Source organism: Hevea brasiliensis, chromosome 1 (genome assembly GCF_030052815.1).
Source record: "Hevea brasiliensis isolate MT/VB/25A 57/8 chromosome 1, ASM3005281v1, whole genome shotgun sequence".
NCBI classification, from domain to species: Eukaryota; Viridiplantae; Streptophyta; class Magnoliopsida; order Malpighiales; family Euphorbiaceae; genus Hevea; species Hevea brasiliensis.
The window spans coordinates 81,189,280-81,203,581 of NC_079493.1; the positions used below are offsets into that span (position 1 = coordinate 81,189,280).

The window sequence follows — 14,302 nt, forward strand, 5'->3', positions numbered from 1 at the left end:
TTTTCTATTACACATAAATATATTATATAAACAGAAAAGTGGAAATGCCATTTATTAATAAAATATGTACAAGATACATACTAAATGATATGCTCTAGGGCATACTACTAACAAAACGACCAAAGCAAGTGGACCAAAAACTGGCCCCAATCCGGATGCCCTGCAACCAGATTCTGCAGAATGACTAAATGAACAGTAATTGTTCATTTGGCCATAACTCATAGTAGAATGGCCCAATTGACCTGAAATTTTTACAGCAACAAGTTAAGATATAGACAAACTACTTTCATGAAGAAACCTACCCCAAATTATGACCAGAACCTATCCAACAAGGCAGTTGCAGTCACTGTTCACTGCACTGTAGATATGGTCAGTTCTGCAATTTTTCAATCCGACCAGCTGTGGTTTTTGGACCATAACTGGAGCTACAAAACTCCAAATGAAGTGATTCAAAAAAATAAATTCAACTAGACAAAATAAGGAACAACTTTCATGTTTATCACTTTCTCAAATTCTCATTGCAACAGTAACTAATGGAACAGTAAAGTTAGGGTACAAAAACTGAAAATTCTGCTTCCTTAGTTTTAAGCTTAGGAATGGTATTGGTGATTAATTCCAACAAGTTTTGAATGCAAAATGTGGTACATTGGGAGTGTTAAAACCAATGTACCTATTTTCTATGCAAAAGTCAACATTTTTATTGACTAGTGAAGTGAATAGTGACACCAAAACTTGAAATTCAAAAATTGAAGATTTCAAAAGTATCAAATGCCCTAGTATACCTAACAAGATTGGTTTGGATAGTTTGGCATGCCAATAGGGTTCAGTTAGCAGTACTGCACATGGCATTATGCCATTCTGTGATTTCATGGCTTTTAGTCATTCTGACATTGTGTTGATATTTGGCCTTGTGCCTATTGTCATTACAGTTTATTAACTGTTCTGTTGCACACCAGGAGATGCATATGTGACCAATGGTGTGACGGCCCGAGGTACTAGATACCTAGTGCCAATTTACCCGTTTATCCGTTCATCCAGTCCAGTCGTCCAGTATAGGTTACTTGGGCAACCAAAAATGAAAGTGGATAAATTTAATGAAATCATGAATATAACAAGTACAAAACAAGTAAGACATCGATACATTCAATACATATTTATTTTCTGTTATTTCCTTTTATTTTATTATTGCACCACTAAGCATTATTGCTTAGCGCGTTGCTTTTACCACGCGTAGGTTCTGGAGATACTGACCGAGAGCCCAGTAGACCGCAGACTGGGTGAGACCTCCTGCAGCTCTGCATAGTGTCGGTGTCACCTCACCATCCACAGTGCATTGGTAGGACACTAGGTTTCATTTTGGTATTTTGTAATTAACTTTTATTTCCTTTTGTATAATTGAAACTTATGTAATGTATTTTGATGTTCATGTAAATAATGAAAATTGTGGTTATGAATGGAAAATTTAAGTATTTATTTATTGTTTGTATATGAGTACCATGAGAAATGAATGTTTGAGTAATGGAAAGGTTGTTGAAAATCATATTGAGACTTTGTTGATGAAATGGAGTTGGGATTGTTTGGAAATGATTTTGGAAGTGTTTTTCACAGGTTCCGAAGAACTGTTTTCTCCATTTTTAGCCGGTACTCTGCCGGATTTTCTATAAAATTTTCGGAACCTCCAATAAATTATGATTTCAATAAATGACTTAAATAAATTATATTCCACAAGTTATATTCAAAACTATGATAAAAATTAATTAAGATAAAATAGAGTGTTCCGGTACACCGTATGACATAACTTACTCGGATATACTGTAGACGGGTAAAGGGTGTTACAACCGAAACACTTTAAATTGTGTATTTTAGTTGAAAAGGATATTGAGAAGCGTAAGGAACACTGAGTCAGGGCTAAGAGACATATATCAAAGGTTTGTGCACAATACTTTTTATATTCACTGCTTTTACCAGAAAATTTATTTGGAGAAATGAGTTATGAATAATTTTTTATTGTTTTAGCTTTGGGAATATTATTTAGAAATTATTGTGTTACCTACTTTATAAATGGAAATTTTGAGATAAAATGTGATTTGTGGTTTGCATGAAATATTGCGATTTGGAATTATTTTGATTCACACTTAGCATGACAATGTTACTATGTTCCTCCTCCATTTATGGGGTGAGTGTGATTATATTCCTCCCTCTTTGACTTGCCAGTCTGAGGTGAGTGTGGATGAGTTCTCATAATCTAGCTAGCTTCCTCCCTCATTGATTTCGATTATTGGGGTGAGTGTGCCTTGTCGTGATGTACACATGGCATGTTCGGAAAAATTTCTGTCATGGCTTAAATTGTGTTATTGATTGGCAAAACTGTGTTACTCAGTTATTTGATCAAATTGTATTATTGATTAGCAACATTGTGTTATTCAATTGTTTGATCAAATTTGTGTTATATGAGCTTTGAAAAATTGTGATTGGATTGTAAATTGTCAATAAAAATTTTACACACCGCATTTTAAATTGTTATTGTACACCACTGAGTAAATTTTACTCAGCGATAGCTTTTCATTGCTGTCGCAAATAGACAGACTGACAGAGCAGCAAACTAGGCTGCTAGTGCTACATTGAGAGTTCATCTGGTATATTGAGTATACCATATTTGCATTTTGTAATGTAATGTATGTTCACTGTATATATATATATATATATATATATATATTGTTCTTGGTTTTGAGCAGTTGTAAATTAAAATTGTAAATTAAAATTATACATTAAAATGATACATTAAAGTTGTAAATTAAAATTATAAATTGTTTTGCCTTGTAAAAATATTGTGATATATTTCTTTTATCTCAGCTTTTAAAAACACAGGAAAATTATTGTGGATTTGAGTTGAGAAATATTGAGAAACTTATTGTGTTGACTAGATATTGGAGTTTGGGGATTGAACAAAATATTAAAAGTGCTTTTTACAGGTTTTTGAAGAACTGTTTTATTCAAAATACAGATGACACTCTGCTAAAATTTTTACAGAAATTATTAATACTTTAAATGTGTTATCTGGTTTCATTTCAGTTAAAAAAAAATTTTAACACCTGTAAATAGTGCTCACCACTGTAAAAAGAAGTAAGAAAATGTTTAAAATCCCTTATAGGGTATTTAATGGGTTATCAGTAGACGAAGTTAGTAATTCATTAGATATATTACGAGATCATGTTTTGCCTTACGGAAGGGAAGGGTGTGACATTTTCGCCAAAGCCAATAGATTTTATTTTTTTTTGACATAGTTACATTTTAGAAAACCACTAACCCAAAACACTTATTTCTCTAAAATTAATACATTGGATTTGCTTCTACCCAATCATTCTTCACTGCCTTGAGGATTACTCTTTCTTGTTGATGTTATAAATAGCTTTCATGTTTGATAATAGAGATAAAAAGAATTCTCACGTTGTTAAAATGCAAGAAAGGGAAGAAGTGAAAAAAAAAAGTAAAATATATAGAATTATATATATTTAAATAATTATTTACTATTTTTTTATAACACTTAATATGTATGTGTATAAAATAATATTATTATTTTATTTTAATTTTATAATTAAATTATTAACAGATGTGTTTGTTAACAAGTAGATGTATCTATTAATAAATAAATTTATCTATTACACAAATAGTTACATCTATTTATATGAATAGAATTTATAAAAACTAGAAGAGAAAAAAAAAATAGAAGTAATATATATAATTTGAAAACCTTATCTATATTTATAGATTCATATAAAATTAAAATAAAAAATTATTTTATTTCACATACATGAAGTGTCATTATAAAATAATATATATTTATTTAAATATATATAATTTTATATATTTCACTTTCTTTTCTATTCTCCTCAATTTTTTCTTTTTCTATCATGTAGCATACAATTTATTTATAACGGTTGATACCTGCTATTGTGGAATCAATATGCCATTTTCATTCAGTTATTTTTCAATCATAGATACTTTTGAGAATTAATTTATATTAGAGATTGAAAGAGCGATAATGTCATTTAAGAAAAAGAGACGACGAGAAAAGAAATTTACATGAGTAGAGAGAGAAAGAGGGAGAAAGAGTAAGGGACAAAGAAATTTTTAAAAGAGTGAAAGAGACCGATGTGTCCTATGTTCCGTACTCAAATAATTTTTCTTGACTTTACGGAGAGAAGTTGTGCGATCCCAATTTTTTCTAACATAAAATTTAATTTAAATTATAGAAAAAATTAAATAGTGTACAAAATAAAAGTGCATGATTAATGATTAAATTTTAAAATAAAAAAATTAAAATAATTAATTTTATTAAACTAATATAGAGGTTAAATAATAATTTTCTATTGAGAAATTGTCAACTGAATTGCCACCCCATTAGTTTGCCTAGTCCCTGTGGAATTTGGCCAGAAAAGTATCATCCAGTATCAATTTGAAGTTAGAGGATTTTTCGACTGAGAAACGATCGGTGAAGTTTAGCTCAACCGAGAGATTAAGGCGGTCGTCTTCCTCTCTTTTTCGCCGCCCATCATCCTCATCCTCCTCTTCTGATCTTATTGACTCCTATTCTCCTATCACTAGGTCTCACTTCACTCGACTTCTCTGTTTGGCGGCTCACGGCAGCTGAAGGTATCGTAACTTACAACCCAATTGATTTTCCTGGGTCTTTTTTTCTCAGGAATCCGATTCCATTGTAGAGTTGAGCTCCAAAGGTTTTGTTGAATTTTGTTTGCAAATTCTAAATCTGTCTTCCTGCTTTGAGATCTTCATAGGGAACGGTAAACTGGAATTAGATGTTTCAATTTTTAATTATGCAAGGCAAAAGTGTTTCTGGGATTCAATTTGGAATTCTTGATTTCATTTTCTTTTCTTTTCTACTGGCTGATAGCTTGAATGTTAATCATGTTTTGAATTTTTTTTTTCTTATTACTTGTGAAATTGGGATTTGGGATTTGCATGATGTTGGTGAGCAATCTGGCGTGTGTTGGATAACAATATGCTAAGATTGTTTCCTTTGACCGATGAGTTTGAGACGTTTCAGATCAGATTGTTTCCTTTTGCTTTCATTTTTGTGATTTTAGCCTCGAACCGATGGACCGAACCTAATGGTTCAATTCGGTTAGGTCATGTTATTCGGTTTGATTGGATCCATTATCCTATTAAATGCGGTTTATTTGGTTTTTCCTATTTTAAACCGAATCGAACCCAAAGAGGCTCAGCCCTTTCATCTCTACCCGTCTTATTCACATCCTGACTCGCTTACTGTCCCTCATTTGTCTCTACCCTTCCTTACCATCAATTCCTATAGGCTCTATCAAGTTCAGTCTTTTTGAGTGCTTTTTGTTTTTGTTACTGTTTTGAATATGATGTACCCTTTTTAGTTTTTTTAGTATTGATTAATCAACTTCAACATTGCTTTTCTTCTGATTGTGAATTCTGAGCAAATGATTTTTTAGAATAAGTGCATTTATTTTTTTGTCGTAATTTCTTTGGCTGTGTTATGATTAAAGTTTCAGAAAAATAAAAGAAAATAAACTGGTTCTGGAATTTTTCCAGTAGTTGATATCGGTTTTGATATGAGTTCAGATGGGAAGGTGGATTTCTAATCAGGGTTAGACTGATTTGGGCAATTCAAAATATGTGGATATGTAATTCCCATTTTATTATAATTGTTACTTTAAACTATAAAATTAATAGTTAGTTTGGATATTGGGAGTATTAAAGATTTCACATATTTAGTTAAATTCTTGTCAAACCATAAATCTTATCCATTTTCCTAATCTTTTTATAAAAAAATCACTGGAGTTCTAGCTGATTCTGTTTTTATGGTCCAATTTGGGGATTGTGACTGGGGTTGGGACTGATACTGTTATTCAAATCCTATATCTATTTCAGTTAAATTTAATTCAAGTACCCAAGTTCTTTTTTGAGCTCAACTTTATTTCTTGGTGTCTGCCATTGAAAAGTATGCAAAATTAAAATTTACTGTGAGTGTGAAATAAAATTTTCTTAATGTTACAGATGGGGGAATTAGCAGTTGATAACCATGTTGAATACATTTTATCAGTTCGAAAGGTTTGTTTTATTTAACACTCCCTGCTTCTATATCTGTATTCTTCTTTCTACGTTACTTAAGTACATAATCGTGTCATTGAACCTGACTGCTTACTGCTTTGATTACATTCTCTGGATTTATGGTTGATTATGTAACAAAAGAGGAAGGATAGTTTTGAATCTTTGGTGATGGAGCACTTGACAATGAGTGGAGCATACTGGGGATTGACCTGTATAGATCTTTTAGGAAAGCTTGATGTAGTTGATTCAGAAGAAGTAACTGAATGGATCATGCAATGCCAACATGAATCTGGTATGTAAAGAAACTTCATTTTATTTGCCTTATCTGTTATATTTATTTTCATGCATTAGTCACAGGGAAAATCCACTTACAATGTGGAAGTTCTGAATCCAACAAACATTATGGCTAGTTATTAGTATGAAGGCAAAAGGATAAAACCATTAGATGTTTTTGGTAAGATGATCCTTGTTTGTTTTGCAGGTGGGTTTGCTGGTAACATTGGACATGACCCTCATGTTCTGTACACCCTTAGTGCTGTACAAGTTTTAGCTCTTCTGAACAAGCTAAATGTTCTTGACATCGATAAAGTTTCAAACTGTATCCTTGTTGTTATTGTGGGGTGGACTTTGAAATTGTTAACAGAATTGGTATAGTGTGTAAGAGATAAACAATTGTTACCAAAAAAATCCTCATGATAACTATGATTTTTTTTTTCCCTGCAAATACCTATTTAGCTTATTATAACATGTCTAAATTACCTTTTTGGTAAAGTAACTATTTATTCTTTTTGGTTGCTGAAATATGGAAAAATAGATATAGGCCTTGATAACTCCCTATGAGAAATCTGTGTATCAACAGAACTGATGAATTGAAACAAGAATCCAAAAAGTATCGTAGGCCATCTATTTCTGGTTTTACTTAGTTCTAAGTCAGATGTTGTTGGACTGCAAAATGAAGATGGATCCTTTTCTGGGGACATGTGGGGTGAAATTGATACACGGTATTTTTTTTTTCTCTTGTTATTAAATTCTATGTTATATCTTTGCCGCCCCAACCCCGGCCCCGCGCCCCCACACCCCCCCCCCCCCCCCCCAAGAAATAATTGTTATACATGTAAATTCACTTTACCAAAGTAATTCTATTTTTTTACAGGTTCTCTTATGTTGCTATATGTTGTCTCTCTTTATTGCATCGTCTGGATAAAATAAACGTGGAGAAAGCTGTGAACTACATCTTAAGTTGCAAAAATGTGGATGGTGGATTTGGATGCTCTCCCGGTGGGGAATCTCATGCTGGACAAAGTATGTTCGATGTTACCATAGAATTTTACATGTTTTAGTTTATACTTTGGTTCTGTACATATTTTGTATGTGTTTAGCTTCTTATCAACTTAATATGCGTTTCTGGGTTGAAATTCTGTTTAGAATTGATATTATCAGTTTGTTGTTGTGTTTGTTTGTTTTTATTTTATTTTTAATTTTTTTAAGTATGCTTATGCACTAGCAATGCAAAAATAATTAATACAATTTTAAATGTCAATTAGCTATGCCCTTTGCCCTCTGGTCAACACTCGTGGTTAGTGGAAAGTATATCTTCTCCTGTTAAACTCTTTAATTGCAACTCTTTTTTTTTTTTTTTTTTTAAATACCTATCTTTATTGAAAAAGTCATTTAGGCTGCATGAATGGATTTGGCAATTGAATTTCAGGGTGTAAGTGAGCCAAGTTGAGTCTATACTGTATGTTACGTTGACTAAACTCCAAACTGAATTTTAACTTGGTTGAGCTTTATTTTCATACTCAAATTTGGCTTGATGTTATACTTAAGCTGATGTTGATTCAATTGTCATAAAAAAATTCAAATTAACCTTGTAACTGATGTTGATTTAAAACTCAAATAAACTAAAGTTAGCTTGAGTTTAAGCTCAAATTGACATTTTGCTTTTACATATTTGGGATAAATTGTACATATCATAATTTATGATTTAAATAGGATATTTAGTTTGAAATATATTTAGTTATATAAAATTAAATACTTGATTAGACTTGTGAGCAACTTGGGTAGAGTATTTTAATCCCTAAGTTTGAGCTTGACTATAGAATTTGAGTAATTCAAAAGTTGAGTCCGAGTATTCTATGAGTAACATGATTAATTTACACCCCCATTGAATGTGCATTATTGATGTTTACAGGTTCCTGTAAAGTATAATTGCATTGTTTGAAATTCTATTTCTGAGAAAGTCCCTGCAAATATTGTACTTTCTGAGAAATTCTGCAAATATTGTACTAGGCTAAAAGCGTATATCGTTCTGTTTTATCCTCCAATGGAATAATTGACATGCGATCATTAGTTTTTAGTGTTTTTATTAAAGATTACTCATGGAACCTTCAAAATCCTCAAGCACAATTTTTTCTCATCACTACCTTTCTTACCAAATGCCTCAATTTCTTTTTTGTGGTTTCACTTTTGAATCACTCAAATGTTGAAAACTTTACATTTCACTTCTACAAAATTTAAGTTTTGGTGCGCTTGAACCTATTAAAATGGTTCCTATGATAAAGGTTCTTCTTTCCTGTAAGTTCTTGGCTACCTAAACTAAATATGATCCAAGTCATAATCTTCTTAATTTAATCTTCAGTTATACCAAACTCTGGCAGATTCCCTAGTCATCATTATATGTTAGTAATATGAGTAGCTATGGTGATATGAAATGTCATTATGTTAAGGTTTTTTTTTTTTTTTTTTTTTTTTTTTTTTTTCTAGGGAAGGTTACTTTTTATTCTTACCATAATATCCCATTCCCATTTGCACATGCTATTTAGAGCTCCATGTGTTGAATTAAAAAACTAGTTTTCATTCATCCATGAAACATGTTGCCTTTGAAGGGGAAAAGATAACATATTTCACTCCCATTCAATTCACTAGAAAATAGTAATTTCAAAGAAAAATGCTTCCTGCAGATCACTTTTCAACTACCCAGTTTTCGACCCAAGAGTTATTTCTAATTTTCAAATAACAAAAGAATACTTTTTCTTTTCAACCTGTAATGTAATTATGTAACACTTCCTTCTGCAGAAGATGCCAAGTACCAACACAGCACTTTCTGCTTTTTGAAGGGAACCCTGAAATAGTTTGTGAAAACTTTGAAACAGCAGATTCTCTCTCTGAAATTGCACCACGTTTGCAATAGTTATTTAAACTCTCAAGTCTCAACCTCAGATGACCTACAGTCTCATTTTTCTTTTTATTTTTACCCTCTTATTTATTTGTTTATTTGTTTTATAAGTGGAAAAGGAAAATAGAAAGAAAGAAATAAAATTGCTTTTCACCCTCGTGTGAACAATTTCTACCTGGTTAAAGTTGCTAATTTAGTTTTTGCAGGTGACAATTTCATAAGCTTCAATTTATGGCTTGTTACAGCTTACAATTAACAATAGATTTGTTGATTACTATGATATCTGCAAAATTCAATGATGGGACATCAAGGAAAAATTATCTTTATTTGTTGCAATAGTGATGTCAGATAGGTGGATTGATCATTATTCATCTGTAGTGTTTGCATGTCAAAAAATGAGACACTAAATTGGTAAAAATTTTGCTCCACTCCTTGTGACTTGCAGTTTTTTGTTCTTTGGCTGCCCTTGCTATTACGGGGTCTCTTCATCTTGTTGACAAGGACCTCCTTGGGTGGTGGTTATGTGAGCGGCAAGTCAAGTCTGGAGGTCTAAATGGCCGCCCTGAAAAACTTCCTGATGTGGGTATTTCTCTCAATATGAGTTGCTTTCTGTGAACATCTCTTCAGGCCATTGTGATTATGATTGTATTAAATCATTTCAGGTTTGCTACTCATGGTGGGTTCTCTCTAGCTTGACTATGATTGACAGAGTTCATTGGATTAACAAGGAAAAGCTTGTTAAATTCATCTTAAACTGTCAGGTGAATGTCAAATTTTTGGAATATGTAGAGAACCTGGGGATGATATTACTGGCATTTTGATTTCTTAAATGGCAGTCAAGACTTACGTGTGTTGAAATTTGCAGGACAAAGAAAATGGAGGGATTTCAGATAGACCTGATGATGCTGTGGATGTGTTCCATACATTTTTTGGAATTGCTGGTAATTTTAGCATCATTCTGTTTTATTTGAGTATTATATGATGTGCAAGTGTGGTTTTCTAATAGCCATTAGGCAATTCTTCTTAAATCTCTTGCTCTGTTTAGGAGTGACAAATATTTTATTTCCAGGCTGCAAATGTAGATTCTTCTACCAAATTAGGATAAATCTCCTTTCCTATTTAGGCATCATTGAGTTTTTCACTATTTCTTATTAAAAAATACATAATAATATAACTTGGGAATGTTTGTCTGCCTTTTTTATCGTATCCCATGGTCAAGGTTTTGATAATTTCCACTTCTGGCTTCTTTTTGGCGCAGGTCTTGCCCTTCTTGAATATCCTGGTTTGAAGGCCGTAGATCCAGCTTACGCTATGCCAGTTGATGTTTTAAATAGGATTTTCTTTGGGAAGTGACTGTCATTAGATGGCAATCTTCAACATTGACATCATGAAATCATTTTCATTTCATAAACTAAAGTTGCTCTGCACTGTACCCCTGATCTATTTGGATTTACATGGAGTATTTCAGAAACCTATCACACATTTAATATGGTTATTTAAAACAAGATAAATTCACTTTGAATTGACTTATCAACTTTGAATTATCATTAGTTAACTTATCAAGCAAACACGTGGGAGAAGGAATCTATTTATTATTGCAATTGAGGATGATTAATAAATTGATTGAAAGAGTGGACGAAAGTGTCTTTCTCGAGTGATTTAAGTTAAGGAATTAATACTGATATGACGCACTCGAAAAAACCGACTCATATGGTCAAATGTCTCAGTCAGAGAGTCAAATAGTCAAATAGTCTACTTAGACAGTCAGTGGTTGCCCGATGGAGAGACTTGGCGCTTTAATATTCAGTAAAGAGATCCGACTAATGACAAATGGAGCATTGGTTGAATTTGGTTCAACAATTTGGGTATCTTGGACAAATCATAGTCGAATAACTTGAGACTTTGTAGGAATAATCTCCAACGCTTATCAATATCTTACTCTATAAATTTTGATATAATTTCACATGTCAAGTATGTTTATTTTATATAATTTTTTTACAGGCTCACATTTTCTTAATGAAATTACTAATTTAAACGTCGATGTAACTAATTAGTAAGCTACTAATCATACCCATTTTTTTTATTACTAGCTGACATCATCCGAAGATTGATCGCGTGGATTCACAGTGACATCAAATAACATCTTAAATTGCTATGAGGGGCGCAAACTTCTTTTGTGCTTTTTCCACGTTTTGTATGGAAATAACCTCAAATATCACTCTCGATAGCTAGGGCTGAGCAGAATTCAGTTCAAACCGAACCGAAAAATCGAATCGAACCGAATCAATTCGGTTTAATCGGTTTGGTTTTAAAATTCAATTGGTTCGGTTCAGTTTTAAATTATAAAAATTTCTGTTATTTCGGTTTGATTCGATTTTGAAGAGAAAAAAAAATCGATTAAACCGAACCGAACTGAATAGTGATTTATATAGTCAAATTAAACTAAATTGAACCGAATTGATTTTTGAATTGATTTATTTTTATGGAAAATTTATGAATTATATTTAATTTTATATATATTAATTGTTTAATTTCATTGATTAATGGTTATTAAGTTCAAACTAAAGTTAAAATTAGATCAAATAACTTGAAAATCAAGTCTAAATTACAAAATAATAAAAAATCAAACCGATCGATTTAAATCGAACCGAACCGAAATAGAGCGGTTCGGTTCGATTCAATTTTTCACCAATTTAGGTTCGGTTCGATTTCTAAAATTTACGATTTGATTTTATAATTTAATTCGGTTCGGTTTAGTTCGGTTCGATTTGAACCGAATACTCACCCCTATCGGTAGCGTCACTAATCCCACACCAACAAATTCCATTCGAACAAAATATATACATTTGTAGCCCAATTGCTCTTTACTAGTGTCTCTCTCTTCTCTGTCTCTCTCTCTCTCTCTCTCTCTCTCTAGTCGAGCTTTCTTCCTTATGTGAGGGCTTTCCTCTACCCCTCCAGGGTCGAGGAAGGCCATTCCCCTACCTGGAGCTTGGATAGCTCCCTCCCCACTACCCCCACTTCCAGATTGGGTTGTATTTGAACTTTTTGTGTTGTTTAGGGCAGATCTCTTTTGCTTTTTGGTGAGGGTTTGATAGTGGGTTTGTGTTGTGTATGTTGAGGTGGCCTTAACCAGTGCAAGGGGCCAAAATTCTAGGTTGTTTCCGAGGTAACAACCGTCTGGGATGTTAAAAATGCTGTATGCGCCCCCCTTAAGGAGATTGGCTTTGTTTTCTCATCGTTTGGTGGGTTCTGGCAGGGCTCAGCCTATTTGCTTGGTATGTAGATTTAGGCTCTTCATCCTCTCAGGCGGCAAAGAAGATGAAGACTTGGTTATTAGTGTGCTTGGCTTTATTTCCTCCGAGTCTTTGAGTTTTCTCTATTATTGGTTTTGTTTGGGGCTGGAGTGGCTCTATTTGTTCTACTGTGTTTGCGATGTGGTGGTTATGGGTCCTCGTCTGTGGGACAATTTTCCTCACCTGTTGGGTGTGCACAATGGCTGCTCGTGGGTAGGTCTCTGAATATTTCTCCAGTTAGAGTTTCTAGAGCAAGATTTCAGGTTCAGCCCCCAAATCCCATATCGGCAAAGCACGGAGATAACATTGAGTTAAAAAAGTAATGATATATAAGATGGGGAACTAATCACCAGAGTCGCCTTTTGGTGGAATGGCCTGAAGAGTTAAAAGAACTCCAGGGTTAAGCGTGCTCGCTTGAGAGAAATCATAGGATGGGTGATCTTCTGGGAAGTTCTCCATTCTACCACCTATGAGACAAAACCGTGAGGCAACCTTCTGGGAAGTTCTCCATTCCACCTATGAGACAATCGTGAGGCTTATGGCCAAAGCGGACAATTCCTCTAGTGGTTGGTTCCCGATCGTTACAATTTTATCGGATGTCCCTTTTAATTTTTTTTATTTGAACAAAAATTAAAGAAAGAAAAAAAAAATGAAAATTAGATGTCTTTGTTTTTTTTGAAATCTCTAAAAAAAATTTCGTTAATTTAAAATGAAAATAAAAGTAAAAAAAAAAAATTGTAAACTCAAGTATTGAATATATGCCTACATCATATAAATAGTAAAAGGTTATTTGATAAGAGTATTAACAATAAAAATGAACTCCATAAACTTTTTTTTTCCTTCCTATTCACCTTTTTTATATAAAGTAATCAGAAAATATAATGGGAACTATATATTTTTTTCTTCTTCTTTCTTTTCATTTCCATATTGCATAAGTAAATAATTAAATAAATGCTAAGATTATTTAACATTCATGTTACATTGAAAGATTGATCGGTTCTAGATTACATAATATGGGTAGCTATTTCCCCTTAAAATTCTACTCCTCACCAATTAAAATTTTAATGATTAGACTTTAAAATTTGATCACAAGACCTCTCACTAAAGTGTTTAGTCCTTGCACAGTAATGGATGTAGGCTTTCATTCTAAATTATGGTAAAAAATATAATAATTTTATATGATAATTATAATTCACATAGATATGTAAAAAATATTATTTATATTTACAAACATTTTTTTACATATTTGTGTAGGGGATGACATCAAACTTTGCAGTGCTTCATCCAATATATGGTCATTCATAGTCTAAAATTTCTTTTCTCAATCTTGGAAACTAAAATTTTATAAGAATTTAATTAAATTTTTTAAAAAAATTTGTATATTAATAATGAAAAAAATTCAATATTTTTATTTAAAAATTTATTTAAAAAATAGAAATCAATGATAATTATGTAAAAATTCGATTGAATTTTTTTTTTATTATATGATTCCTAAATAAGCTTTTGCGGTTTTTTGTATTATTTTATTCATAATTTTTAATTTAGCAATTTTATTATTATTATTATTATTAGAAATTTCATTCAAATTGTTAGACATTTAACTGATTCAAGGACATTCATGATAATTCAATTTCACAATTAGCACATTTTAAATCTTTTTACTTCAAATGAGATGAAATTTCGCAATATTGGGTCAATTTTCCATATACGGATGAAAGGGGCTTTCTTCCTG

The 14,302-nt window shown here is 32.1% G+C and overlaps 1 protein-coding gene across 3 annotated transcripts; it reads left to right on the forward strand.

Moving 5' to 3' along the window:
* Nucleotides 1-4,422: 4,422 nt before the first annotated feature.
* On the forward strand, nt 4,423-10,796 carry LOC110660279 (geranylgeranyl transferase type-2 subunit beta 1). Of its 3 annotated transcripts, none has more exons than XM_021818528.2 (10): nt 4,423-4,653; nt 6,046-6,099; nt 6,241-6,391; nt 6,581-6,697; nt 7,037-7,100; nt 7,253-7,401; nt 9,720-9,853; nt 9,937-10,035; nt 10,140-10,215; nt 10,533-10,796. In XM_021818528.2, the coding sequence occupies exons 2-10, from the start codon at nt 6,046-6,048 to the stop codon at nt 10,625-10,627; spliced, it is 939 nt and encodes a 312-aa protein (XP_021674220.1). In that variant the 5' UTR covers nt 4,423-4,653; the 3' UTR covers nt 10,628-10,796. The 3 variants fall into 3 exon arrangements, with proteins under 3 accessions (XP_021674220.1, XP_021674218.1, XP_021674219.1); XM_021818526.2 differs by having other exon boundaries at nt 4,428-4,653; nt 7,034-7,100; XM_021818527.2 differs by lacking the exon at nt 4,423-4,653 and adding an exon at nt 4,672-4,802 and having other exon boundaries at nt 7,034-7,100.
* The last annotated feature ends 3,506 nt before the right edge of the window (nt 10,797-14,302 follow it).